This window comes from Cucumis melo, chromosome 7, assembly GCF_025177605.1.
Source record: "Cucumis melo cultivar AY chromosome 7, USDA_Cmelo_AY_1.0, whole genome shotgun sequence".
In the NCBI taxonomy this organism is placed as follows: domain Eukaryota; kingdom Viridiplantae; phylum Streptophyta; class Magnoliopsida; order Cucurbitales; family Cucurbitaceae; genus Cucumis; species Cucumis melo.
In genome coordinates, this window is record NC_066863.1 from 26,709,089 (window position 1) to 26,736,156 (window position 27,068).

General features: G+C 32.1%; 5 protein-coding genes across 13 annotated transcripts; 2 read left to right on the forward strand and 3 right to left on the reverse strand.

Moving 5' to 3' along the window:
* Positions 1-5,034: 5,034 nt before the first annotated feature.
* On the forward strand, positions 5,035-7,192 carry LOC103494468 (putative kinase-like protein TMKL1). The gene is made up of 2 exons (XM_008455659.3): positions 5,035-5,872; positions 6,200-7,192. The coding sequence occupies exons 1-2, from the start codon at positions 5,392-5,394 to the stop codon at positions 6,790-6,792; spliced, it is 1,074 nt and encodes a 357-aa protein (XP_008453881.1). The 5' UTR covers positions 5,035-5,391; the 3' UTR covers positions 6,793-7,192.
* A 1,965-nt stretch (positions 7,193-9,157) lies between these two features.
* Positions 9,158-12,130, reverse strand: LOC103494469 (derlin-1.1-like). 2 transcript variants are annotated; one of them, XM_008455661.3, is made up of 7 exons: positions 12,023-12,130; positions 11,653-11,788; positions 11,470-11,543; positions 11,279-11,372; positions 10,879-11,007; positions 10,394-10,554; positions 9,158-9,584 (listed from the first exon to the last, which is right to left on the reverse strand). In XM_008455661.3, exons 2-7 carry the CDS (start codon positions 11,734-11,736, stop codon positions 9,338-9,340), a joined length of 789 nt encoding a protein of 262 aa, XP_008453883.2. In that variant the 5' UTR covers positions 11,737-11,788; positions 12,023-12,130; the 3' UTR covers positions 9,158-9,337. The 2 variants fall into 2 exon arrangements, with proteins under 2 accessions (XP_008453883.2, XP_008453882.2); XM_008455660.3 differs by having other exon boundaries at positions 11,954-12,100.
* Positions 12,131-12,912: 782 nt separating this feature from the next.
* On the reverse strand, positions 12,913-21,227 carry LOC103494471 (probable isoaspartyl peptidase/L-asparaginase 3). Of its 6 annotated transcripts, XM_051087290.1 has the most exons (11): positions 20,861-21,227; positions 20,566-20,776; positions 20,344-20,475; positions 17,145-17,274; positions 16,649-16,820; positions 15,808-15,872; positions 15,313-15,705; positions 15,183-15,241; positions 14,653-14,757; positions 14,149-14,347; positions 12,913-13,085 (listed from the first exon to the last, which is right to left on the reverse strand). In XM_051087290.1, the coding sequence occupies exons 4-11, from the start codon at positions 17,214-17,216 to the stop codon at positions 12,999-13,001; spliced, it is 1,152 nt and encodes a 383-aa protein (XP_050943247.1). In that variant the 5' UTR covers positions 17,217-17,274; positions 20,344-20,475; positions 20,566-20,776; positions 20,861-21,227; the 3' UTR covers positions 12,913-12,998. The 6 variants fall into 6 exon arrangements, with proteins under 6 accessions (XP_050943247.1, XP_050943248.1, XP_008453887.2 ...); XM_051087291.1 differs by lacking the exons at positions 20,344-20,475; positions 20,566-20,776; positions 20,861-21,227 and having other exon boundaries at positions 16,655-16,820; positions 17,145-17,422; XM_008455665.3 differs by lacking the exons at positions 12,913-13,085; positions 20,344-20,475; positions 20,566-20,776; positions 20,861-21,227 and adding an exon at positions 13,803-14,051 and having other exon boundaries at positions 17,145-17,480.
* On the forward strand, positions 19,616-20,944 carry LOC103494472 (transcription factor DUO1-like). Its single transcript, XM_008455667.3, has 3 exons — positions 19,616-19,841; positions 20,038-20,278; positions 20,432-20,944. The coding sequence occupies exons 1-3, from the start codon at positions 19,651-19,653 to the stop codon at positions 20,942-20,944; spliced, it is 945 nt and encodes a 314-aa protein (XP_008453889.2). The 5' UTR covers positions 19,616-19,650.
* Positions 21,228-22,118: 891 nt separating the features above from the next.
* Positions 22,119-27,064, reverse strand: LOC103494473 (uncharacterized Rho GTPase-activating protein At5g61530). 3 transcript variants are annotated; one of them, XM_051087287.1, is made up of 10 exons: positions 26,940-27,064; positions 26,079-26,189; positions 25,722-25,984; positions 25,557-25,619; positions 25,458-25,476; positions 25,202-25,300; positions 25,003-25,080; positions 24,669-24,913; positions 23,376-23,541; positions 22,119-22,639 (listed from the first exon to the last, which is right to left on the reverse strand). In XM_051087287.1, the coding sequence occupies exons 2-10, from the start codon at positions 26,149-26,151 to the stop codon at positions 22,494-22,496; spliced, it is 1,152 nt and encodes a 383-aa protein (XP_050943244.1). In that variant the 5' UTR covers positions 26,152-26,189; positions 26,940-27,064; the 3' UTR covers positions 22,119-22,493. The 3 variants fall into 3 exon arrangements, with proteins under 3 accessions (XP_050943244.1, XP_050943245.1, XP_050943246.1); XM_051087288.1 differs by having other exon boundaries at positions 26,930-26,954; XM_051087289.1 differs by lacking the exon at positions 26,940-27,064 and adding an exon at positions 26,815-26,836.
* Positions 27,065-27,068: the final 4 nt, after the last annotated feature.

Genomic DNA, 27,068 nt, shown 5'->3' on the forward strand with positions numbered 1-27,068 from the left:
AATTTTAGTATGTTGTAGTCTATCATGGATAGAAAGTAAAATTTTAGTGTAAATAAATTTAAATATCCATGATTTGTTGTGTGGCTAAAAATAGGAGTAATTGTTATGAATAACAAAAAAAAAAGATATATATTTTCACATATATATATATATATAAAATTTAATGGATTTTGGTATTTTTATAATTTGTTATATTTAAAAACATTTCTAGTTGACCGAAAAGTATCACTTTAGTCTCTGTTTTTGAGGTTCGGTAAGTTCTAATATTATTCTTTCTTCTTACTCTTAATAAATTATAAATTTTGTTTATTAACTATTTTTTTTAGAATTATTAGATAATAATAATAATTTTCATAAAAGGAGATACACATGTGAATGTGTTTTCAAAATTTGAAGTGAAAGTACTTTTTGTCCCATAAGTCGGTCCCGAAATTGAAAACATCAACGATAAACCGGTCAGAGGGACAACGTTTAAGTTTTTTATTTATTAAAGAAACTGCTGTAATTATAAGAAACAAAACCCCTCAAATTACTCTTCACAAAGTTTTATATTCTTACTTAGTTTTCTAAAATTTAAAGCGATATATTTATACTTATATATATATATATATATATATATATATTCAAATGCTAAGAAATAATGAGAAAGGCCTTCATATGTTGCCATCATTGAATGATATGATTTTTAGCTCTATATTTATTCTTTTGATTAAAATTTAATTATTTCTTTCAATTTGTTTGGTAATTCATCATTAATGATAGCATCTAACCTTCCAATTTAAGGCAAAGATTGATAATTACATTAAGAATCTATTCTTTCTTTCTAAATTCCATTTTCATTTTTAGCTTTAGGTGCATTTTTAATGGATTTTTTTCATTGTTTTGAGAGTTACATCTGACCAACCAAACCTCTCTACTTCACATTTTGTTTTTGTGAAAATTGTTTTTGGGGTTTACTAAAATTATGACAATATTATAGACATAAATACATGATACAAACATATACAAGTAAATTGATTTTCTATTTTCATGCAAATATATATGAATGATAGATTCTGTCTTTTTAAATGCTTTTTATTTATAACTATAACCTATCAACAATGCAAATTAAATATTTTGAAGAGAGTCAATTTTCTTAGAAATATTTAACATAAAGATATTATAATCATTTATACAAAGTAGGTATTCAAAAATTATGATGTGGGATTTATACCAATAATTGCTTAAATCTTGGAGAACAATTTCATTTTTAATTTGAAAAATTAAATTCATTCAAACAACTGACAGTTATACTTGTTGTGATCAATTTTTTATTTTTAATATTGGAACCAATTAAATTTGGTAATTTATAACACAATAAATTAATAATTGTTGGAATAAAAAAATTGAGTGCACATAAAGTCATATCTTCCCATGTGAGTTTGAGCTTATATTATATAGAGTTAATATTTTAGGAGTCTGGTTGGGTGGATGAAGATTAAAATAAGTCTTCCATATTTTTAGATATAACATAATAAATTAAATTATTTATAAAATATAATAAAATTTTATATTCTATCCATGAATATTAATAGACAAAATCTGAAAATTTTAAATATTTTCTTTAACTTTTTCATTTACAATAATTTTTTTAATACTATTGTTCACGGTTTAATTTTTTAATTACCAATTACTTAACTAATAATACAAAGAAATTTATAAGTGAGAGTATGAATTAAAAGTTTAATTTTCAAAACAAAAAACTAATTAGTTTTCAAACTTGCTTTAACTATTAGTATTCTGAAATCATTTTTTTCTAAATTGTCCCTTCAATGTGTATTAAATATATATTTTTGGAAAGCAATATGTATTAGATATTAAGTAATGAAAATGAAGGTACATTAATGCATATATATATATATGTTCTATCATTTTATATTAAAATCCTATTCCTATATATGCATTGGAATCCAAAATAACATTCTTTGAAATCTAATCCCTTCCTTCTTACACCATTATTTTAGAATGCCAGTTTTTTTTTTTTTTTTTTTTTTTTTAAATTAAGAAAAGAGAGGGCCAATCATTGTTTGATTTTCCACCAAATTTGTAGGGTACCCTAAAATTTTTCTTTGCAATTATGAATGAGATTAGAAGTAATTTTTCCAAGACTTCAAAATTGACAAATAATGCATCAAATTTCATGTTGGTTCCTATTGAAAGTTGACTAAGTAGGGTGAATTGCCACCAAAGATGTCTTCATATCACATCAATATGTCTTTCATTTCTTTGTTATTTTTTTATTTTTTTATCATTAGACCACTTAATCCTCCTAAATTTGTGGACATTATATTGGTAAGTTTTAATAAATGACAATGATTTTAGAAATATATCGAAGGTGTAATATTGGACTGTTGTAATCTAACTTAAGCTTAATTTAATTAACTCTATTTTGTTGAAGAATAAATTTGTGAAAACAACTTAAAGCACTTCAAATTCATGAAAGTAGAATTAAGGTTTTACATTCAAACAATTTTTTTAAAAATATATATATAATTTTTGACATGTAAATGATTCTCATTTTGACCATGAAATGAAGGATATGTGTAGTTAATAAATTTTGAAAATGAAAATTTAAACAAACAAAAAAAGGTAATATAAAAAGAAAGTAAAATAGTATTTAGTGGGTAATTATTGTTTCGTAAGAAAATGAAAGTGTGTGTTTTGTTGGGATGGTGACCAATAAACACATTACTTTGTTTGTTGTGTTAATGTAATTATGCATTAACTAAAGTTTGGTTTTGTGGGTCATTAACCAAAAATTCTAAGAATTCAGACCCTTCCCAGTAATAATTATATTGTCTAAATTATGTCAACAAATTTCTCATCCAAACCAATTACAAAATTATATAACAAATCGATTAAAACTTTTAAACTACCGATTCAAATTAAAATAGGAAGTTATGAATATAGTTATTAATATTTCTATTTATATCACATATTGTCTTTTACGAGCATTTATAAAAGACTTTAGATATATCCATAAATTTTAAATATCGGTATTTTTTTTTAAATAATAAGACAATAAATAAGAAAAGAGCATCTTTGTATGAAAAGAAAGTGAAATTTAAATAATTTAATTTCTCGTTTGTAATTAAAATAAATAAAAAGAAAGATAAGAAAAACAAGGACAATTAGATCCATGTGTGTGTGAGAGAGAAATCACATGATTAATAATATTAAAATTTAGAATTTTTGGATTTGGGAATAGATATCAATTTAAAAAATTTATTTTTCATATGAAACTGAACTTTATGTTTTCTTTTTCTTGGATAGATTATTAAGGGTATCTTTGCACTATATATATCCCTTCAAAATATTCTCTCATTCTTTCAAAATTGTATATAATAACGGTATTCAAATATAAAAATATATCTACAAATTATCTGTATACTATGGTGAATCGACTGTATATCAAGATAGATACGAAATATTTATCATCGATAAAATATGACATTTTACTATATTTTAGAGAAATTTTGTTATTTAAAATAAATTTTCTATAGGAGAATTTTCATGAATAGTACGAGAAATGAAACTATTTACGAAATATAGTAAAATGGGCTATAGAGAATTCGATGAATTTTACTATTTTTTTAAAAAATAATTTCACTATTTTGTTATTTTTGAAAATATCTCTTCTTAAAATAATCCTAATTGTATATATAATTGAAGAAAACTTCAAATTTCACTGTTATAGTTAGATCTCTTTCGATTTCTGAAAAGTAAAATATGTAGTTTTTTAAAAGAACAAGGAACTTTACAAATTAAAAAATGAAAAAGAAAAAAGAAAAACCAATATTGTTCAATTACTTTAACACAAAATTTATTTTTTAAGGAAAAAAAAAACTCTTTTAGATTTGAATATTGAATGAAAATTTTTAAAAGTAACACACAGCATTGGTAATAAAGGAGAAAATCAATCCTTTTTTATATTATTATTTGAATTATATTAAATATTAAAAAAGAAAAGAAAAGAAAAGAAAAGAAAAGAATAAAAAGAAAAGAAGAAAAAAGAAAAAAGGAGAAATGTTCTTTTATCTCTTTAGCTGTCATCTAAGCATGCAAGTACACTTGTGGCTTGACATGTCTAAACCAAATTAAAGTGCATATCATCCATAAAAGCCTCATCTTTTCGATTTACAAAATTAAAAACAAAACATAGCAATAATAAATGAAGATTAAATTATAAATGCAGACTTAAAAACATTTATGTTTCTAAATTTTGATGTTTGCATCGAATTAATTCTTAAACTTAAAAATTATTTAATAAATATTTTAACTTTGGATTTTGCAGGAAGCTTTCGTTTTTTTATTAAATCATTAACATATATTTTAACCACATGATTAAAGTTTATAGCCTAAACTCGTTAAGAATCGTAAAATCATCTATACCTCACGAAGAAAAAGAATAAGTTAAATTACAAATTTTATCCTTACATTTTCATGTTTATGTTAATTTTTGTGAATTTTAAAAATTATTAAATTAGTTTTAAAATTTTAAAATTTTTTAAATATGTAAGACTATTATGCACAAGACTTAAAATTTAAAATAAATTCAAATTATTTATATATAAAAGATTTGACTATTTGAATTCATTCTAAACCTATTAAATACAAAACTAGTTTAAGAACTTCTGTTATTATTAAATGAATACACATTTCAAAACTTAGAAATAAAACTTGTAATTAAACTAAAAAATAATTTGATTAATTTTTTCTTTTTTTAGTTCAACATAGGAGAGAGATTTGAAGTTTAGATCTGTAATCCTAGTAAGAAATTTTTTCTGTCACTTCGGATCGATTTTTAATGGGGTATGTTAAAGCTCACCTTTCATTTGATGGCCTAAGATGAATATAGGAATTAGGGGGGAAAAACTATATAGTATACAATGTAATAATGAGTATGTTTGTTTTGAATCTAAGAAAAACTCATCATTGCCCTTAGACATAATTGAGCAAAGAGACATTCTCACTATGTTGAAATGGGAATTAAATTCAAAGAGTCTCTGCACAAACATAGCCGTCAATCAGCCATGGCCATCACATGGCTCACATCTGTCTTTTCTGCAAAATTTCCCCTCTTTCTCTCTCTCTCTCTCTCTCTGCCTTCTGAACTGACCCATAATGCAATAACAACAATAATAATAACCTTATTCTTCTCTTGATCCAATGCTCATTCTAAAGCAATAGTTCTTCTTCTCTCTCCAAACAACTCAAAAAACAAGAAATGAACCAGACTTCAACTTCTCAGAAAACCATGAAACTGTTCTCTTCTGGTTTTTAAGGTTCTTCTTCTCTCTTGATTGTACCTCTTTTTTCTGTTCAAAGAAGGAGACTTTTCATCAGAAGAAGATGACCCAGATGGTTAATCTAGCCATTGGAGTGATTTTAGTTGCAGTTTTAGTGGTTCTTCTTCTCGTTTTCTTGAACAGAAGAGGGAAAGGGAAGGATAATGATGAATACAATGATATAGAGAGGAAACAAGAAAGGGAGAAAGGGGAAGAAGAAAGAGAAGAATTGGTGAGGTTTCAAGGTGGACAAGATCTTACTATTGTGGATATCTTGGAAGCTCCTGGTGAAGTGATTGGGAAAGCCAATCATGGAACTTTGTATAAGGCTTATTTGCAAGGAAGCAATGCAGTAAGGTTACTGAGGTTTCTGAGGCCAGTTTGTACTGCTGGGCTTGAAGATTTTGTCAGTGAAATTGAGTTTTTGGGTTCTATAAGACACCCAAATTTGGTGCCTCTTTTGGGATTCTATTCAGGTCCAAGAGCTGAAAAGCTTCTCATTCATCCATTTTATAGAAGAGGAAATCTAGCTCAGTTCATTAGAGGTAAACAAAATGCATGCTCTTTCAGTTGTTTCTCTGTTTCTACGTAAACGATGTCTTAGGAACAACTATCTCCTGTGATATGACTATGAAGCTTTTGGAATGAAACCAAAAAGAAAGCCACAAGAGTGTATGTCTGAAGTGGATAATATGCCATTGTTAAGATATCTAGAGGTCGTTGTCCCTAAGATAGTGGATTCTTTTCCTACTTGTTTCCTTGTTATTTTCCTAGATAATGATCTTTCTTGTGAACCAATGAACAGAAATACAAGCTTGTTTTCTATAATATGTTTGTTAAACTAATGTACTTAATTCAATTCGATTTGGCAGATGGGAACGGTGACTCGCACCGATGGGGAGTTATAAACAAGATCTCAGTTGGTATTGCAAAAGGGTTGGATCATCTTCATACTGGCTTGCAAAAGCCAACAATCCATGGGAATCTTCAATCAAAAAATGTTCTTTTGGACAGGAATTATGAACCGTATGTTTCAGATTTCGGTCTACATTTACTGTTGAATTCCTCGTCTGCCCAAGAGGTAGTTGAAGCTTCAGCAGCCAATGGCTACAAAGCTCCTGAGCTGATCAAGATGAAAGATGCAACTGAGGAGACTGATATCTATAGCTATGGCGTGATATTACTCGAGTTACTTTCAGGGAAGGAACCGATCAACGAAAAACCAACTGTTCCTGATGAGGATTTTTACTTGCCTAACTTTATGAGAAATGCTGTTCTTGGACATAGAATTGCAGATTTGTTCCATCCAGAAATACTTCTATATAGCAACATTGATGGCAATCATGTTACTGAAGAAAAGATTCTCAAATTCTTTCAGCTCGCTATGGCTTGTTGCTCTCCTTCTCCTGCTCTTAGACCAAGTATGAAGCAAGTACTACGGAAGCTCAACGAAATCGGAACGTAATATGGATCTCGAGCATGATACACCTCATAGGAGGAAGCTCCAAAACAAATGGGTATCATTATAATTCTTGAGAACTAACTTCTCCATGTCCAATCCAACATGATTAAGAGGGTATTGATTCTACTGTACATATATGGAATACCATTCGAGCAAAGAAGCTAAAGTTTTGGCATTTAAAGGGCTAAAGAAGCTGTACAAGTTTGGTATTTTTTAAGAAATTTTTGTTAAAAGATTCATGATTGAAGCCAGGTAGTGTTTTGCAAAATAGGTTTCTGCATTTTAGAACAAAGATTCAATAAAAACATATGTCAGATAATTAGTGTATGGAAAATTCTCTCTTCTGATATAGTTTTACAAGAAACATGTTTTTGATAATAGTTTAAGTTATTCTTTCTTCCAAGATCATTGATTTGTGAAAAGTTTCCCCAAGTACACAATAGCTTTGCTCATGCACAATCAACAGAAAACCTATCCTTAAAAGCAATTTTTTCTTTTTAAAAAAAGCAAAAGGCTGTATTTCAGAACAACTTATAAACTAAGTCCTAAATTTGACATTCTACCCTTCTGACAGCTATTATTATTTTAAGAGCATCTAAGAGGCAGTTGCAAATTCTTAAACCACCGATTGACCCAAAACTTAAAATGATGGATGAAGGTAAATTTATCATCATATAAACTAAAATTCTTCCTCACTTGTGGCTTGAGATATGAAAAAGACCCAACAAGTGAGAATCAATATTGATTAGAATAGAAAATCATTATAGGTTTGAATACAGGACCTCTGGCCTCCTTAGATTATTTGCTCTAATATCATTTTAAATCACCAATTTACCCTAACGGGTTTAAGAGAAGACAAATTTAATATCATATCAACAAATACATATCTATCAATCTACAGATACAACAAAGTTTAGATTCATATTCAGCTCTCAGAGTCTTATCACAAACAGATTTTGCTATATTTGCAATTCTTTAAAAATGTGGTTACAATAGTTAACTACTAGTTCTAAATGTGTTACCGATCACAGTTACCTTTCAAGAAAGAAACAAAAGAACTAGACACAACTTCTAAACAGAAAGAGCAGATGGATGAACATATATGCATTCTAAGTTTGAGTAGCTTCAGATTAAAAAGGGTAATATTTAGCAGTTCAAATATACTAAGTTTTCTAGACTACTAATCCAAAAAAGAATAGCTACAAATGGATAACAGATCTCTTCAGTTGGTATTGTTTCATTTTCATTCTTCCCTATTTGCAACAGTAATATACTAAATAATTTCCCTTTTGGTCAAATAAAAGATGAGAAATGATCAGATACTCACAAAAAAGTATTCCCTCACTCTACTTTTTTTTTTCTATAGTGATCTGATTCTTTCTATACACAAATGGTTATTAAATTTGCCACTTTGGTCAGAAAGCCATGTGCTTTCTTCAACTTTTACAACTAAGGGCCCTCAAGCTAAATCACTTCTGCATAACAGAAGAGGAATGTGGCACATGCTTTTTTCACAAATCACAACTCTTATCCATCCAACATTGATATTTTAAACGTACTGTATTAGATAGCCATCTTGACCATTGTTATTTGACCTTTTCTTTCCTTCATCCATCTTAAGAGTTGACTTCTTGACTTACTAATCACTTCAGTTCATTGGATAACAATTTTGTTCTTTCAGTTTCTGATTAATTTCTTTTAAAGAAAACATAACTTTGTTAATATAATGAAAAGAGATTAATGCTCAAAATACAAGGAATACGGAATACTCAAAGAAGAAATAAAGCCTGCTAAAAGTCCTAAGATAACCATCATGAAATCGAAGATTAAGCAGAAAAAGTAAATGCTCCCCAATTTAAACAAGTATCTTGGATAAAAAAGTTTACAAAAAGCTTAGAAAGAGAACACCAAGATGAGGCATTGATTCTTGCACTTTAAAGTGATCCAACCATAGTAACACCTTTCATTTCTTTCGAACAGCGTGAAGAGCTTTGACAGGATTGGTCCATAATTGATATGTCCTGGGCTTGAAAGATGGTCCAAATAAAATTTGAACAACATTATCTTTGAAAGAAACACCGAAGACCCAAAGAAGGGGAAATGAGGATAGCAATTTCTTCTAACAAGCAATCGCGTAGCCACAATCAAAGAATAGATGTTGGAGATCTTCGCTAGCAGCAAAAGGGGATATATTGAACGAGAAAAAAGTTGATTTCTAAAAGCAGCTTCAAAATCTTAAAAATGTTTTCAGAAATCTTGTTCCGTAGCAATTTCGTTTTCAGTTCTCTCTTTTATAAATGAGATATCTTCATATATAGCTAACTATCTATTTAGGTCCACCAATATGTATCGTAGATAAATAGTAAAATTTTGCTGTCGTAAATATTTTTATCATTCTTGTCATTTAAAACAATCTCTGTCTTTTCATATTTGGAAGTTTCTTACAGAAATTTTGATGGAACCATCTTGTGGTTCACTTGACAATTAGCATTGGAAGGCTAGCAGTTATTAATAATATGATCATACAAGTAACACAAACTATAAAGACTTAGCTACTGAGACGATAACTTCTGCCACGAAAAGCAACTCCTTCATCCTGATTATTGCGTTGCTGTGGTGGTGCTGGTGGTGGAGAGGGAGAAGAGCGTCTTTGTGTTTGTGTTCCTTCCCGAGTGCTCGTTCGAGTAGCATTGAGGCGGTAGCTTCTTCCACGAAAAGCAGTACCAGCAGAAGGGTCACGTTGTACTGGAGAGTTAAATTGAATTCCTTCACCCCAGTATGCTACTAGCTTGTGACTGTAAGGCTATTAAGGTTTATACACAAGAATTAATCCAGCTCAAACCAAAAGGAAGCTTTTGATAACAATTCGTTCCTTTCTAGTTTTTAGTTTCCATTCCCAAACTTAGAAATATATAAGCTTCATTTCATTTTCATATGCTTGCGACACAAAAGATGACAAGGACATAACTATCAAAAGTCAAGAAAACTCAAGTGAAATTCTTTTTCTGTTGTTGAGAAAAACTTTATCCATTTTCTACTAGTGTTTTCAAAAACCATGTCAAGTTTTGCAAACTAAACAAAAGAGTTTTTGTTTTAAGGATTTAACTAGAAATTCAAGACTTTCTATAAAAAAAAAAAGCAAAAACTATAATTGAACATAAGGACGAAACATAAATTTCAGAAATAGAAAACTAAAAATGTATCAAATGGGGCCGTTTAGGTTTTGGACTCGAGCATGTCTGATATTTCTATACGTTTTTTAACCCTCCTCCGTGATAGGTTATGATATTAAGCTCAACATGTAGACGGACAATATGAAATGGAAATCACTTCCATCCAAAATTCGAAGCTTCGTCCTCACACCCTACAAATTGTTGAACTTGAAAAACAGAAAAAATATCATTTTAGGGATTTAAAGTCAAGATCACATGCTCTTCGTCTTTGATACAATGCTAAACCACTGCTAGATCCAAATGTTTCAGCTATTAGACCAAGGTAACAAGGAAGAATGAGAAATATAAAAACATGTATGTTTGTATATATATACATATATGTATGCATATGAATGAATGTATGAATGTATGAATGAAGTTATGAAGGATACATCCAGAAAGGGGTCTTGAGGATGAATTTCCCACCAGCAAGAGGATGTAGAACAGTCAAAAAGTAATAAAGATGCCCGGCGACCATTCCCAAAATGTCTGGCATCAAGCGGTGGCCAAAGATTAGATCTAGGGCCAGCATTGCCCAAGGAAGATAGAATCCCTGTGGAATACTAATATCCCAATTAGAAAAATAAGGAAATTCTAGATTCGGAATCATTCATCAACTGCATAAGTTAACAAACTTATGCCAAACAAGCTCTTAAAGAGGCAAGAAACCGACTCAAATATACATGTAATAAACTTTTGATAGTTTCATGAAAAATAATGGTTTTGTCAAAGATAAGCTCATCAATGAAGTATGTTCCGACTTAAGTTAGCTTCAAACAGGAATTAAACGAGGTAATCAAATCCTAAGTTGATAGGTGCATTTTGGAACTCGCGTATTGAAATGATTGGTATGTCAAACAAGAAATGTGTTGCTAACCTTCAACGAAACAACACCATAGATATTGATACGTGCATTCGGGAACTCACGGCCCCAGATGTAGACAATCATGAAAACCAAGGACCTTCCCATGAATGGAGTCCAAAAGTAAGGAACGACAGCCATCACCTAAAGAGTAAAAGAAATTATAAGTTTATAACCAATTAGTAATAGCAAATAAGCATAATTTAAAGGCTTATCAAAGAGCCAAATATTAGAATTTTTTAGTTTAACAATCAAAATCAAAGCTAATTTTCTCATTGTTTTGGTTTATGAGATTTAAGCAGCCCTTGAAATTCCAAATATCAGAAAAACAGCAACAATCCATGATACAACCAACAATATCCAGATCAGTCAAATATCATGAAGAAAATTTGCACAATATCCAAATCAGACTCACCAGAAGTGAAAGAGCTCCAAATAACAACATCCACACATAATCCGCAGTTCTTTTATCAAAGGGTCCTCTCTCCAATGATACACCATATTTTGCTCTGTGATGTTCAAAATGCATAATTATTAGGATATCATAATGATTCTATCACTACTTCAAGGCTTCTAGCTCAAAAAATGAAGATGAACACTTCTTACATGATTATGAGACGAAAAGCAAACGGAAACGAAAATGGGCCGAGGAAGAAGAAGTTGGTAATGAGCCTCCAAAGCTGTTCAAGAATGAAAAAGTTATAGCAAAACAAATTGCAGAAAACGAAAATATGGCAACTATAAATCCTTCTTTTACACAAAGATAGGCGCCACATGAAGTTATATTACCTGAAACTTTTTAATTACTAGACTGTAGTCCAGAGCTATGCTTTCAAGATGATAAAGCTGAAGATAATAAGCAGCAGTGGTCATCAAACAGCTCACTCCATACAGTTTACTCACAGGTGGGAGTGAATGATAATACCTAAAATAAGTTAAACACCAATGCATAAAACTCATTACAAAACATACTAATATACCTCAATTTAACCAAAAACAAAAAATGGGGTTTCATCAAATCTCCAAAAAATTCTGAAAATCAAAGGAAATCAAAATTCAAGAAAAGGGAAAAGGGGTATTGAGAGATTACTCTAAAGGGGTAGACATTTGAAAGAACTACAGAAATTTGGAGAGCAAGAGTGGAAAGTTTGAAGCTTACTGATGACCATGAATTTGAGTTTACGGATCATTGAAGAATTTGAAGAGAAGAATTTGGAGAGAAGACTTTGGAAGTCGTCGCTAATGGAATCACCCGTTCAAACATATTGACTAAATGACAAATCTCCCGTTCAATACGTTAAAATTTAACCAATGAAATTGACTTGCCCAGGTCATTTATATATATATATATATATATATATATATATATATATATACATAGTGGCCAATTCATATCGTTAATTGCTATGTCCCATCACAAGGACAGAGACATAAATTAATTCAGTTAAACAGAAAATCCAATTGCTAATTTTATTTCTACGAGGAATGAACAGAAGTGTTGAATAGGTTGAGATTGATGAATTCAACATCAGTGAGTTTCCACAGATGTATGACTAGAACTGGTGTAAATTCTGATATTACTGAAATCATTGAATTTTTACACAATATTTTTATGAAGAAATATCAATAATGACCTATTTTCCTCTCTTCTCCATCTCCCATTCTGCAAAATTTTTTCCTTCCTTCTCCGATTTGCAATTTTTTCGCCTTCCTTCCTTCCTTCCCGTATTACAATCTTTTTTTAGTATAAAAATATGAGGTATGAATACTATTAAAGCAATGTAAAGATTTAAATGTCCAATCTTAAACCAATTACATATCAATTATGAGATACTTGTGTTAGCACAGCAATTCTCTCTTCTGCTATTCTTTCAACAGTCATTTAAAAAGAAAAGAAAGAAGAAGTGTACCAGTGTTTAATAAATTATGAGAATGGAGTGAAAGATTTGTGGATGGTGTATAATAATGGAGCTCAATAAAATGCAAGATTTTAGTTGAAGTAGTTCAATAAAATGAAAGATTTTTGTTGGAGTAGTTGAGTTTCAAAAGTTTCTTTACCTTTACCCTCTTTATTACTTATTGCACATACTCGGTCTTCTATAGTAGATGTCATGCTATCAACACTGCTCTTTTTTCTATTCGCCTTTCTTTAGGGAGTTGTGTAAGCTTTTCATAAGATTTGTAATATTGTCGATTTGTTGGCCGACTACGAAGCATATATACTAAAAAAAAACAAAAATAAGTAAAATATCAAATCTTAAAACGAAGGAGTTCTTCATTTCTCTACATATTTTTCCTTCAATTATCTTCCTCTTCTCTAATCAATTTGTCTCTCTTTCCTATTGTATTCTATTGATAACTGAGTATTTCATACCAGTTTGACATTTTATGATTTTTTGTGGATTTAGTGAATTGTGTTTAGTATTTTTATGTTAAATTTACTTATATCCTAGATCTTATAAACATAAAAAATGCATCTTCAAACATATTTTTTTAGAAATTTGACATGTCGGCGTCTTATAGTCAGCCAATGAGATCGGTAAGATTTACGAAATAATCTAGGAACACAAATATACATATAATCTAAACTAAAACTCAAGGTTCATTGAGTGAAAAATATTTTTCAAAAGATTTATTTTTGTTTAAACTTTTTTTTTTTTATAAAAAATTATTTAAATTATAGATGTCAAACATTTTAAATTTTCTTAAAAAAAAAATTATTTTTTAAATTAAATAATCCAAGTTTTTGCTATATTTTTTTTGTGGGAATAGTTGGCATATGGTAAATCCAAGTTTTTGCTATATTTTTTTTGTGGGAATAGTTGGCATATGGTAAACAATTATTTCTTTGAATCACCCCACCACACAGAAAAAACCAATTTACAACTTTTTTATGTCAAAAACCAAAAACTTAAACGAATGATAAAAATGGGAGCACGTGTTTGAATTTGGAGTTCTATCAAATCCATAAAATTGAAAGAAATCAAGTTTTTTTGGCTAAACTCCCAAGAGTCAACGATGGCCTTGCCTTTCTCTTGAGTGTTTTGGAAATTAATAACTACCTTTTATTCTACAGTTCTCCTCAACTTTCCATTATGCTTTCACATACACTAATATCAGCAGTCACCACAGCAAAGTAAAGTCTTTGTATCAACTTCCAACTCTAATGCTTAGAGCCAAAACCATACCTTTAAGAGTTATGTGTTTCATTCATGAGACTCACTCCAAGCACCATAATACCAAAAGAGAAGAAAAATTGCGGCATCAAGGAAGTACAGTGAAAACCTTGGCGCTATGCATTTCTGGGCTTCGAACTGAGTATTGGAATGTCCATCCATGGCAAGCACCGGCATGAGTACCATTTTTGTTAACAGCAAATATAGCTCCAACAAAGTCAGGGAATTTCCTTGCAATCCTTGATATGGCATCTTTAGCAGCATCCTTCGGCATCATCCCCAATCGCATACTCTCGACAACTTGGTAGCTGTAATCAAGCAGAAATATTTTGGAGACTCAATCAAAATGGGGACAGTTCGACAGATGAGAAATTCAGTTAAATAGGGGGAAAATGAGTGGGGATGATATTGAAGAATTATTGAACAAGCAAATAGAAATGAATCAGTTTGTTCATAGTATAAAAGTAAAACATCTCAAAGCTTACGCATTGAGTTTCAATGAAAGCAGAGTTGCATAAATAACAGATAGAAATGGTTATATAAGCATTACTTAGCTTCAGAATTCAGCCTTTTTTTCAAATATTTTATTAGATGGAAAATTCTCAGTTTTTACCATGGCAGGAAACGCATCATGATGTCGCCATCCCCAGTTGCTCCACACGCACCGATATCACTATCCACATATGCTGAAGATCCTGCTATAGGACCATCACCCACCCTGCAGCAAAGAAAATTCTGAGAGAGGTGATTCCAAAAGTTTCAATGGTATCTAGTTACTCGAGCTTTTTAGTGACGAAAAAAGAAGCTAACATTTAGCCTAAAATATAGTAATCTGAGAGGAAAATTACTCAACTTCAAGACTAAGTGAATCGATCTGGTTGGGTAAGCTCAGCCGAGAAGTTTTCAAGCACTAAACCCGAAAGTTGGAAAATTTTATTATAAGAGCAAACACACACATATGCACAAAAAAGTGAAGAATGAAATTCACAAAGTACCTTTGAAAATCATGTAAGAGAGATATTAGGTGGAAAAAGATTAAATAAATCAAAAATAGAAATTCCATTTTGTGAATATACATAGACAGATTTTAATTTTGCATAGAATAAGAGCCAAGCTTTAGTGTCGACAGTTAATAGAACTTACCTGCCTGGGATCTTGAAGGTGGCCCCATTGGTGGATGTTCCAACAGCAATGTGCCCAAACTATTCCAAGAAACAAATCCTTAAGATGACCTTAATGACAAAAGAGAATTAATTTTCACTTATCAACTTACCTTATCAATTACTGCCATCGAAATGGTATCGTGACTGTGAAGACCAAAATGATTTGACCTTAATTCAACGGCTCTCCTTGGACCATCTCCCAGACATGTTGTTTCAGCAGCTAGCAGAAGGCCATTAGAGTGGTAAGGGCCACAGCTATTGGCAGGCACCACATTTTTCCAAAAATTAGGTTGGCAATTGTTTTCTTTCCATTTATTCCACTTTTCTATCGACTCCGGCGAGCTAAGATCTGTGGGTCCAGGTAGACCCATTGAAATGGAGAAAGCAGAGGCCTTCTCTCCAACGAGTAAAGTGTGTCCAGTATGTCTCATCACTAACCTTGCAGCTTTTATACCATCCTTAATATACCTCATGGCAGCTACAGCTCCAACTTCCATCGTCACCTAGGCATATCCTTATTAAAATATAAAGTAAATCCTTAATCTGATGCACGAAGACAGAGTAAAAGAAGATGAATATTATAGAAAACAAGAGAGAAGGTTTACCCCATCCATAACCATGGCATCAATTGTTGTTTCTCCATTTTCATCCGGGCTCCCACCTGGACCAACTGTACATAGCAAACTACATTAAACAAGGGACTTCATATGCACATATTAATTGATGTACATTAAAGCATCCAACCCTGAATAGAAAAATGTGCTTCTATGAAGAAAATTTTGAAGCATTGCAACAACTAAAAGAAGGATTGATTCTTTGGGATCTTCCTTTCTTGAAATGAAACGAACAGAGATTGAATCATATTGATTCCCTAAATTTCTTTTTGGGTATTTCTCAATGTTATGATAATCATTCTCAAAACATGTGAAGTAGATGAAAAATCATTCGCCTTCGAAAGAAATCCAAGAATTTCTTAGGAACCCAACAAGATCCATTTGTTCTTTTTTCTCTAAAAAATGGTGAAACCTTCATATGGGCTTGAATCGTACTAACAGGTCCACTAGAGAAAATAAAGTGAACCAACCAATACAATAGAGTTGTTTTTATGAAAACAAATTTGAGGTGAAATGGTGATCTAAAATACATAGAGCGTCCATACTTTTGTCCTCCTAAACATTCCTGCAGAAGGGGACATTACCATCAACTGCAGAAAGCAACCTCAACTTCAAAACCCTTATTGCATCTCTATCCAAAACTTTTGGCAAATCCAATATATTTTCCGTGTAAAGAAAACACCCAGTGAATTGCTCAACAGATCTATTCAAAGAAGAGAGAACAAGAAATCATAGCTAAGCCACAAAAATCAATGAGCAAATAAACTTCATTTTGAGCACAAATATCTACATTAGATCCACGTCAATTTCTTTATAAAATAAAAGTGCCAACCTGTACCATCACATCTCAGTTCTTCACAGGCAGAACATCCTTCTACAACAGAATCAACTGCTGAATACCCATTATTAGCCGCACTCCATGCCCTTTCAACAGCCTCCAAAAAGGGCCATGTGCTTACGACCAAAGGGTACAAGCTCGACGCTCCAGCTACACGTTCAGTCACCTATAACTCAATAATCGATGAAAGCTTCAGCAAGATAGTGGAACGTAACATTTCAATCAAGAAAATAAGCAGGCGAAACTCCGTAAGCATGAATTCAAGGAAGAGGGTGAGAACTTAAAAGAACATTGGAGATGGGAAAACTCCCCAATCAATTCCAGCTAGAAACGAAAATTTAAGAATCGGGGTTCAAAATTACGCTAAGTAAAGAATTGGGTGCTTCTCAAATTCTCTTTCAAAATTCTAAGCTGTTTCAAACACCAAACTGAGAAAATTGAAAATGGCATTGAACAGAGAAATACGGTGATGGGTTCTTCCACCGAGTACCTGAAAAAGCAATATAAGCAGCAAGGCGGAAGCTCGAAGCCGATCCTTTGAATCAAGGCCAAAACGTTCCATATAGTGGAGAATGGAGATATTCGAATCTGGGAATTTGCTTTAAGAAAAACTGCACAAACTGCCACCACCAAATGTATGGTTTGATTATCAACGAATTTGATTAACGATGAACTCGAACAAAATTCAAAGCCTCATTGATTAAGGTTGAAACTCCTCTACAATAGTGAACTAAAAAATTTTGTCCTCTTTCATTAGTATTTAATCAAGTTTGAATCTCCCATATATAAATATACGCCCACCCATGAGTTCTATAAATATACTAACTTGAGACATGTTAACTCAATCTAGTGGGTCAAATGACCACTAAATCTTGTTAAATTATAGAAATTGAATTCATCGCTTCGTCCATTGTTACTTTTCCTTAGCATGAAGACAACGCTAGTCTATTGGCTATTGCAATGTATTTTGCGAAAATGTAATCTATTGAACAATATATCCACTATAGGAGTCACCTTTGAATTTGATTCTTTGGGCAATGAATTAATATCCTTATATATATTTTTTCTCTCGTGTAAAGGTTGAACATGTTTTATCGTTGTTTGAAATTAAATAACAAAAAACAACAAGAAAGGACTAAGAGGTTTGTAAGTTAGATTATCTCACTTCAATTTGCACTAAAACAAACTTAGAAATCAAGTAAACTTAAGATTTGAACTAATTAATTAGAAAATTAAACTTTATGTCTTTGATGTTAATCATAGGAGAATTGTGCTTTTTATCAAGCTAGTCTCTATTTTGATCAAAATATCGAAAATGAAAATAACAAAGTTATTAGAAAACAACCCAAATTAAAGAAGAAAAAAAACAGAGTTAATAAGTTAAACAGTTCGTGCAATAGACCTTTAGTTTAGATTTACCTACTTTCGTTGTACTATAAAAAAAAAGTGTTATCAAACAAGTCTCCAAATAATTAAATAATAATAATAATGGTAGAGTAGAGTTTTAGTTTTCGTTTAGTCTTTATGTATTAGGAAAATGATTGATAAAATAAAATGAATTTGACTTTTTAAACCAACGTAAATAGTCCATACTCAAAATGTAATAATAATTCTTTTTTATACAACAAATATAGGTGAAAATTGAATCTTCAACCTCTTAAATTTGTTCGTGAATTTACCTTCGGTCCACATGTTGGTAATGTGGATGCCATTGCTCTAAATCTAGATAGATTATCCTCTTAATTCACCACTAGTTTGTGCTTTCTTAGTTTGTTTTTGCTTCAAATATCACAAGGATTTATCTATCATTCACTCTTAATTTTTTTCTTAAAAAAGAAGAAATTTGCAAGCTCATGAAAAAATATATGTGTAAGATCCATGTGTTTTAAAATACATTTGTAGTGGTCTCCAAATTTATAAAAGACATATTTTAAGTCTTTAAGAGGACGTTTGGTTGATGATAAAAACAAAGAATTGAGTTTGTAATAATTATAGGAAGTTATTGGAAAAGTTGACACAAATAATGATAATGTGAGCGTTTTAGTGAGAATATAGATTGATACGAGTAACAAGATAGTAAACCTTTTTAATTATTGGTGAACTAAACAAAAGCTGATTTTTTCTTATCCACCTAATCCAACTTTTCCAAATTACTCAAGTTGCCAAATACTCTAAATTTTTAAAAATAGATTTAAACGGTCAAATTTCTTATTTATTTTTTAAATAATTATATGATATTTAAATCCTAACGTATTTTTTAATAAACAATTTAAAAGATAATATATTATTTTAAAAATCAGTAAAATGCAGTGTGGTTATTTAAAATATAATGATAAATTATTTGAGAGATCTTAACTTTTGTTTAAAAATTTCAGGTTTTTGGAAACTTAGAAGATCAATAAACACGTTTTCATAAAAAAAATACATTTTGAAAAACCAAAGACCAAATACACCCATTTTTCAAAACTTGAGAACTAAAATCCTATTTCTTCTCTCTTTGAAATTAGACGTAATGATAGTAAATAATTTGATGATTAAACTTAAACGAGCTTTAAATATTCAAAGAAACTTCTAATTATATGAAGAAAAAAATGGAGCTTTTATGTTTTTGAAAATGTAAATACAAACATGAAGAATGTAATATTCAACCGACGAGAAGGGTACAAGAGTAATTACGCAAATTTCAAACCCAAAAATCAAGCGAGCGGGGAAATGCATCTCTACCACTAACCGTCAAAACCGCTACTAATGTAAAGTGGGAAGAGACATAATCCAATTTTACCCAACGGCACAGAAACGAAACACAATAACATCTCATCCACTCATCAAAACCTCATGCAGAATCTAACGTCTAACCTTGTAAGACTTCCATGGAGTCAACCACAGAAAAGCAGAAGCAAAAAGTAAAAAAAAGAAAAGAAAAGAAAGTTTCCAATTTGACACTGTCCGACACTTTGAAGAAGAGAGTTGTAGAGAAGAAAGGATTGTGTTTGAAAATGGAAAGACAAAAAGGAATTGTCATGAAGAAAGGGCCATGGACGGCTGAAGAAGATGAGATTCTGATCAACTATGTCAATAAGTTTGGTCCAAGAGACTGGAGCTCCCTTCGATCCAAAGGTCTTCTTCCCCGGACTGGAAAATCCTGCCGGCTACGTTGGGTTAATCGACTTCAACCCAACTTGAAGACGTAAGTAATGAGATTTGAATTTCAGATTATGTTTGGATTGACTTCCCAAGAGCAAATAAGGTGTTTATAAACACTTCGAAAAATTGTCCAAACGTACTCTCAGTTGTTCCATCGGTTTCCTGTTCCTGTACTAATTTTAAGGTTTTGGTTCTCTCTATTATAAGTAGTGATGTAAAGAATATGCATATTTGTGCAGAGGATGCAAGTTTACGGCAGATGAAGAGAGGGTGGTGATCGAATTACAGGCACAATTCGGGAACAAATGGGCGAAAATCGCAACGTATTTGGAGGGAAGGACAGATAATGATGTGAAGAATTTTTGGAGCACAAGAAGGAAGAGATTGGAAAGGATTTTGCAAACCCCACAACAGAAATCTCAGAAAAATAAACAGAGGAGTTTGGAATCTCAAAGACTCCACGAAATGCCTGTCTTGGAGGTAAAATAGTTTTCTATTTAAGTTAAATGGAACATAGTTTCTTAAGCTAATAGTTACCAACTTACAACTTCTTGTAGATGTCCAACCTTCGTCCGTGAAGATTGGATTATCGTTTTAGGTGATTTTTTGGTAGTATGGCTGATGTATTTGCAGGTTCCTAGCTCCAGCTCGTCTCAGCCGGATGAACGATCATCAACCTGGAAAGATCATTTCAAGAATGCTTTCCAATTAGAAAACTCAGAGATGCACAAAATGGCGACGCTATCAGTACAGTCAAGTATGCTTACTATGGAAAATGAAAATGAAATATTTGGGACTTCAACCATACACATGGTAGCACCCTTTGACCCTTTTTCTCATTGCTGCATCTCCCAATTCGCTCAATCCTCGCAAGAGATCGGAATGTTTCCTGACTGCCACGAACTGGTACCAAACCACATTCCATGCAATGTGCAAGACGTGTTTGAGCCAGGTGAGACTTTGGAAACAAACAATTCCCTGCAGTTCATGAGCAATTCAATGCCTACAGAACAAGAGATCAAAGCAGAAAGTAGTTTAGAAGTTAAGAATGAAAACCTTTACTATGCAACCCCAGATGATTGCTTTGATGATATCACAGCTGATCTATTTGACTTCTTTGATCGATCTCCTCCTTCATTGAACTAGACATTTAATCATGACAAAGCAAAACATTGTAACTTGAAACATTGATATCTAAACTCCACTGCCTCAAAAGGCAATGCATTCATGTCTTAATTTATTAGCTTGCTATATTGCTTTCGTGGGCTTTGCTGATCTGTTTTTGCTTATTTCCTGCTCACTATCATTGGACTAAGGGTTCTAAATCAGCACCAGCGTGAGAAGTTTTTTTGCTTCTTCATTAAGAAAATGAATAGACATTACATATAGATAAAGTACAATAAAAAGACTAGCCCCAAGTCCTAAGGATCAGAGAGAGCAGGACAATGGGAAGTTCAACAACTTATTCCTATAAAACAAATTAATCTAGGACATTCTTCGAAATAGTAGTCACAGAAGTAATCCTATTTAGAAGGATCCAGTGATGATAGTTAATGCTCAAACACACCCAAAATCACTTCATCATCTCACATCAACCAGTCCCAAATTCTCTTATAGAATATCAGAACTGGAAAAGAAGGAAATCACTCCCATTTTTTGCTATCTTTTAAACGTCTAAACATCTAAACATGCTAATACGTCTATCGTTCTTATCAAATGATCTTCAGAAAGGACTCTGTCATATCATACAGAGGGTTCAATACTATTGCGAGATAAGAATACGGATGGTTAGATAAGACCAATATCTAATTTAATTTATAAGAATCACCAAGTTTGGTACTCGGAGGGAAATATTATGTTGAGCATAAGGAAATTTGCTTGCAGTATGAATATCCTATACAAGGTTTCAATTCAAATGTTATAAAATCAAGCAAATTGTCCGGTAAGATTAGTCGAGGTGTGCGCAAGTTGGCCTGACCACTCACAATTGTCAAAGAATTATTTTTAAAAAAATTTCCTATACAAGTTTGCAGTATGAATATCCTATACAAGTTTGAACTGTTCAATGTAGTCAAGGGCTTCCCATTTTGATCAATTACAGAAATCCGAGTACGAAGAAGAGGGGAAATTTTCCTAACTACCAGGTCAATTTTAATACTACTGCTATTTATTGTACACCATGCCAACACGCATTTATAAATAGGGTGTGACCCACTGTGGTCTACAAATATTTATAAAAACAAATTTATAGTGTGAATAAGGGGTGTATGGTACTACCATAGTACTACTAGGAAAATTCCCAAAGAAGAGTAAAGTAATATTGATTCTTCAATTGTAAATATAGTTATTATTCACAAACTTAATAAAATAGCAGTTATAGTTGTATGTACAACTGAAATATCTATCTTCAAATCAGAAAATTGAAACCCATGCACATACCGGTAGGTTATTACAAAAGAAAACTTGAAAAGATTGACTAAAGCATTCCTAAATGTGCTCCTTTCTGTGCAACACAGTGTAGTTTCTCTCACCGTGCTAATTGTTCACATCCGAATAAATTTCAAGTTTAATTTACCTACCTGGTCAATTGAACTAAGAAAACAACTCTCAGATATAAATCTTCCTCTAGGAGATAAGACTTGTATCAGAATCCACCCAAGAATATTTGGCACCTCGAGAAAAAGGTGCGGTTGATTTATCTCCAAATTGTTTCGTTAGCATCAGTAAAAATTTCATTATGATGTTCTATGAGGCAGTGAATGACCTCGACGGCACTGAAATCAACTGGAATTCCATCATCTAAAGGAATATGAGAGGAAGCATCTGTATCATCACTCTCTTCTGCAGCCCAAAAAATAAAAATAATGAGAATTGTCCTTGGGGACCATCATTCAATTCCAGCAGACAAATTTGTACGCTAACTATACTCAAACAACTTCAACTAACTAAAGCTGTTTTCCTTGTTAACATTTATGTGCGGAGTTCTCAATTTTACAACATGGTAAGGAATAACAAACAGAAGGGCTAAGTGATTCAAAATGTCCCTACTCACATCGTGAACAGATGCAGCCTAAATTTTGGCTGCAAGAATGCTCAAAGAAACATTTATGTATGAAAAGTGCTGGTTACAAAAAGTCATATTCTTCAAAAGAGTTTAAAATTAACCACAAAGTACTAAAACAGTGCACAAATGAAAGAATTAGCAGCAAGCACATGTACAGTAAACTATTCGAAACTCCTAAGATGCTGGGTCAAGATGGAAATTCGCCCAATCTTTACTATAGAATATATCCTTCACATTTTTTCGTTGAAATATAAGGCAATAATCATAATGAATATTTTATTTCACTAGGTAAAATTATTAGCAAACAGAGGTCACAGGTCCTTCGATTCACTTCAGATTGTCTACCAAAGAGTAAATGAAAAATATAATTGATCATTGTAGTTCTTGTTCCAAAGCTTGCGATTGAAGTTTCCATTGCAAAAGGGGGAAAATCGAGATCCATTTCCAATTATGTCGCACTAAATTAAAGTACATAGCAAGCAATCAAATAGAAAGGACTATTGGCCTAGTTACCTGAAAGCATGTCCCAGGCACTGTAAGTAGGTGGTGTATTATTTAAGGACTTTGCAGAAGAACTTTTAGAATGATAATCCCAATATTCCCGATAGAATTCTGGCCGCCTGTCGTTTTGCCACATTATTATAGGAGTCATCTCCATAGAGAGGCTACGAGCATCCATCTATTGAGAGAACAAAGAGATTAGCAACACAAATAAGAACATGTTGAACATTGGAAGATGACTTTAAAAGTTACACAAAAAAGGCGTCAAATTTTCAGGGCAGAAAATTACCAATTAGTCAGAAAGAAGTTAGCAATAGCTAAAAGCGTACATATCCTCTAAATGGAAGTATAATACAGAAATAATACCCAAAACTCCCCAAATATCAAAGCCATACATGAGTGGGTATGCATGACACTATATCATCCTCATCACAAGAAGGATTATGGAAGAAGGTTCTGGAGCACAAAATCTTGACTAGCATCAAAAATTTTAAATTCCTGAAGGTCGCTTCTTATAATGTGAAATAGAGGCACATTTCACATTGTAAAAAGTTGCAATGTTGCAATAACAAGTAAACACTAAAAAAGACAATATAATAGCCTTTTGAGAGGGCTACTCTCTCCCAAAGTTCCACACTCAACAAAATGATTCCCCTCCCTTAAGGTTCTCAACTCCACTTATTTATAAGTTTATAACCAAGACACCACTTATTAACTACTCATAGTACCCCTTACCAGTATCCTGGAAATCTATACCAACCACTAATAAGTACTCTCACATCATTTTGTGAAATATATGAAATTTGCAGCCTTGCACAGAAGCTTTTCTATCTAAAGTCTAGGTAGTGCTTAGATGTTGAGTAGCATAGTAAACATCCCTTTTATGATCATAGTTAATTCTAGACATCCTCTGCTGAAGCAAATATCATATCTAGAGATCTTTAAGTAACTTTTTCTAGGTTTGAAATTCATAATAAAGCAGAGATCATAGTATCAACTTAATTCAGAAACTGCGTGTTCTTACATGCCTCCTTAAACACTTAAATTGACCTATATAAACATGAATGCACCTTTAGGTATCCATCCATATTGAAGTGCACATAATATGTCCTTACATGCCAACATAAACTCAAAAACATTCCTATATAAACAAGAGTGCACACAGGAATGCATGAAGAAGTGTATGTGAATGTGTGAGAGAGAGAGTTACTCTACTAAAAACTCATAAATGGACCTATACAGCTATGCTTGCACAACGAGAGAGAGAGAGAGAGAGAGAGAGAGAGAGAGAGAGAGAGTCCCTGCCTTATTGAGCAATGCTTTTTGGCTAATGCGTTGAAGTAGGGCAGTAGTAAACTCCAAGGTCATGTAGTTCACATTTGGAAGTTTCTTAAAAATGTTTCGTAGGGCATTTATGCTTGTACGAGCACCCCTGATGTCATTATAAAGCTCAAATGTGACTAGTGGCTCAGGAAGACTTGCCAGGTAACATTTAGCAAGAGCTGCTACATCAACTGGATTTGTACCCTCAGGTAAGGCGGCGTTGGGATCTGAAAAATGTATATCCAACACACATTTTGGAGTTATTCAAAGTAAATCATTGAAGACCCAACTTAATCATAGAAACTACTTCCTTTACCTTGATTATACATAGACACCAACTGCTGAAGAACCTTTTTATCTCCGTCAGATTTGAACAACCATGGTGAGTTTAATCCTAAATATGAAAATAAAGGGTAAACAAAGGAAGATGTTAAAAAGAAGTTTAGTTGCATGCAAAAAGTTGCATGTATAAATGTGTATAGATAGGGATGCAATGTAATTGTGAAATTCAGTACCTGACAAGACAAGATAATCGGCACATCTAACCAAAATGTGCGGAATAACCCTGCTTGACTGTTGTCTTTGTACAGTTACCTCAATTGCAACTCCAAATACTACAGTTCATAATAAAGTCATACTAACAAGAAGAAGAATAATAACAACAACAAGAATACAGAGTAGGACCAAGCAAGAAGATTTTGCAGAGAGCTCAAGCCAGTAGAATACTCATTGACATTATATAAACTAAATGGACAAAATTCAGGAACTTACCATCAGTACTGGCAACCCCCTGCATAATTGTAAACAAACAGGAGTTAGAAGTTGGGTATAATATATAAAGAGATGGGAACTGTATAGAAGAACTATTACCTTCTGCCATCTTTCAATATCTGTCAAAATTGTCTTGCTCTTTTGTGCAGTCTTTTTCGCAACCTAAAAAACATACACGAGTTGAAAATGAAAGGTAATTATCTGCGAAGTAATATACAAAAGAATAAAAAACAAAAAGAAAATAGAAATGTTGACCGAAATTACCTCTTCAACTTTAACTTTCCCCACAACAACCTTGTCCTTTGTCTCTGACACTCCTTTTCTGAAGAATGTGCCTGTAGTAGCAGCAGCAGATATTAGACGTTCTTGCACAGCATGTCTGGTAGCTGGCTGTTGGAGGAGTGCCCATCGACTCTTGAACAAAGAACCAACCCGTTCAGCCACATCAGCAGCATTTCCTTTTGCATCCTTTGCAACTTCCTCAACAAAATTTCCAGCTGAATGTCCAGCTTCTTTCAGCTTCACTCCTGCAATTTATCATTATTCAATGGAAAACACGATAATTAGAACTGTAAGAGAGCAAACAACAAAAACATCTTCATTTATATACTGAAAGTGTACCTGATGAAGAAAAAAAACCACTAGCCTTCTCTTGCCACTGAGAAGAGTTAACAGTAGGCATTGAACCAACCATGAAACCAGACTCAGTTCAAAGATATGTATTGATTAAGCCTGTTACAGAATAAAGCACATTGAAGTTAAAAATAATTGCAGCTAGCAAAAATGATGTACTAAGTCAAAGATAAGCCAGTAAAAGTTCAACCAGACTTCGAATCCACACAAACCATCCCTTGCAACTATTCAGTTCAGTTCAATAAAAACTAAAATTGAGAAGGAAACCAGAATCCTTCGACTAAAATTTAGTTACTATAACTCAACACATTTTCAATTATACACAACCATATATTATCTCAATAATCTCAGTTGTATTTCATTTAATATCTTTTCTAGAAAAAATCTAAGGGAAATCTAATTTAGCTATCCGCCAAAGCTGATGAGTAAAATTGATATTACAAACAAGCTAGTCATGTCCGCAACAGAAATCAAGTACCAATCCGCTTACTCGATCATAACTATAAGAACTGACTACCTCACGAGATCATCCAATTATCATCACAAATTCAACAATAAGTCTAATTCTCAGCTAAATTTCCTCACATGAGAACACAAGAAAAGAATCAGAAAGTAGCAGAATAACTATACATAACATCGAGACAATCTAACAAGCTCTGAAAAAGAAAACTAACGATGACCAATCTCATTTGTTTATATTGATCAAACATGATGAAATTTCTACCTGTAAAGAATTATAGCTGGAACTCGTGATCGGATACCAACAAAGCAAAAAAAAAAATCCCTAGAATCGCACAAGAATTTGCTAGAGAAACCCGAAGAAGAGAAGAGAATCGTACAAGAACTCACCGATTACGAAAAGGCAAATACGCGCTCAGCCTGCAGAAGCTGAAGAACAGAATGTCTCTCAGAGGCAAAAGCTCTTTAAAATTAAATTTTTAATAAAATAAAATTCAAAGTTCCTTAGAAACTTTAAAT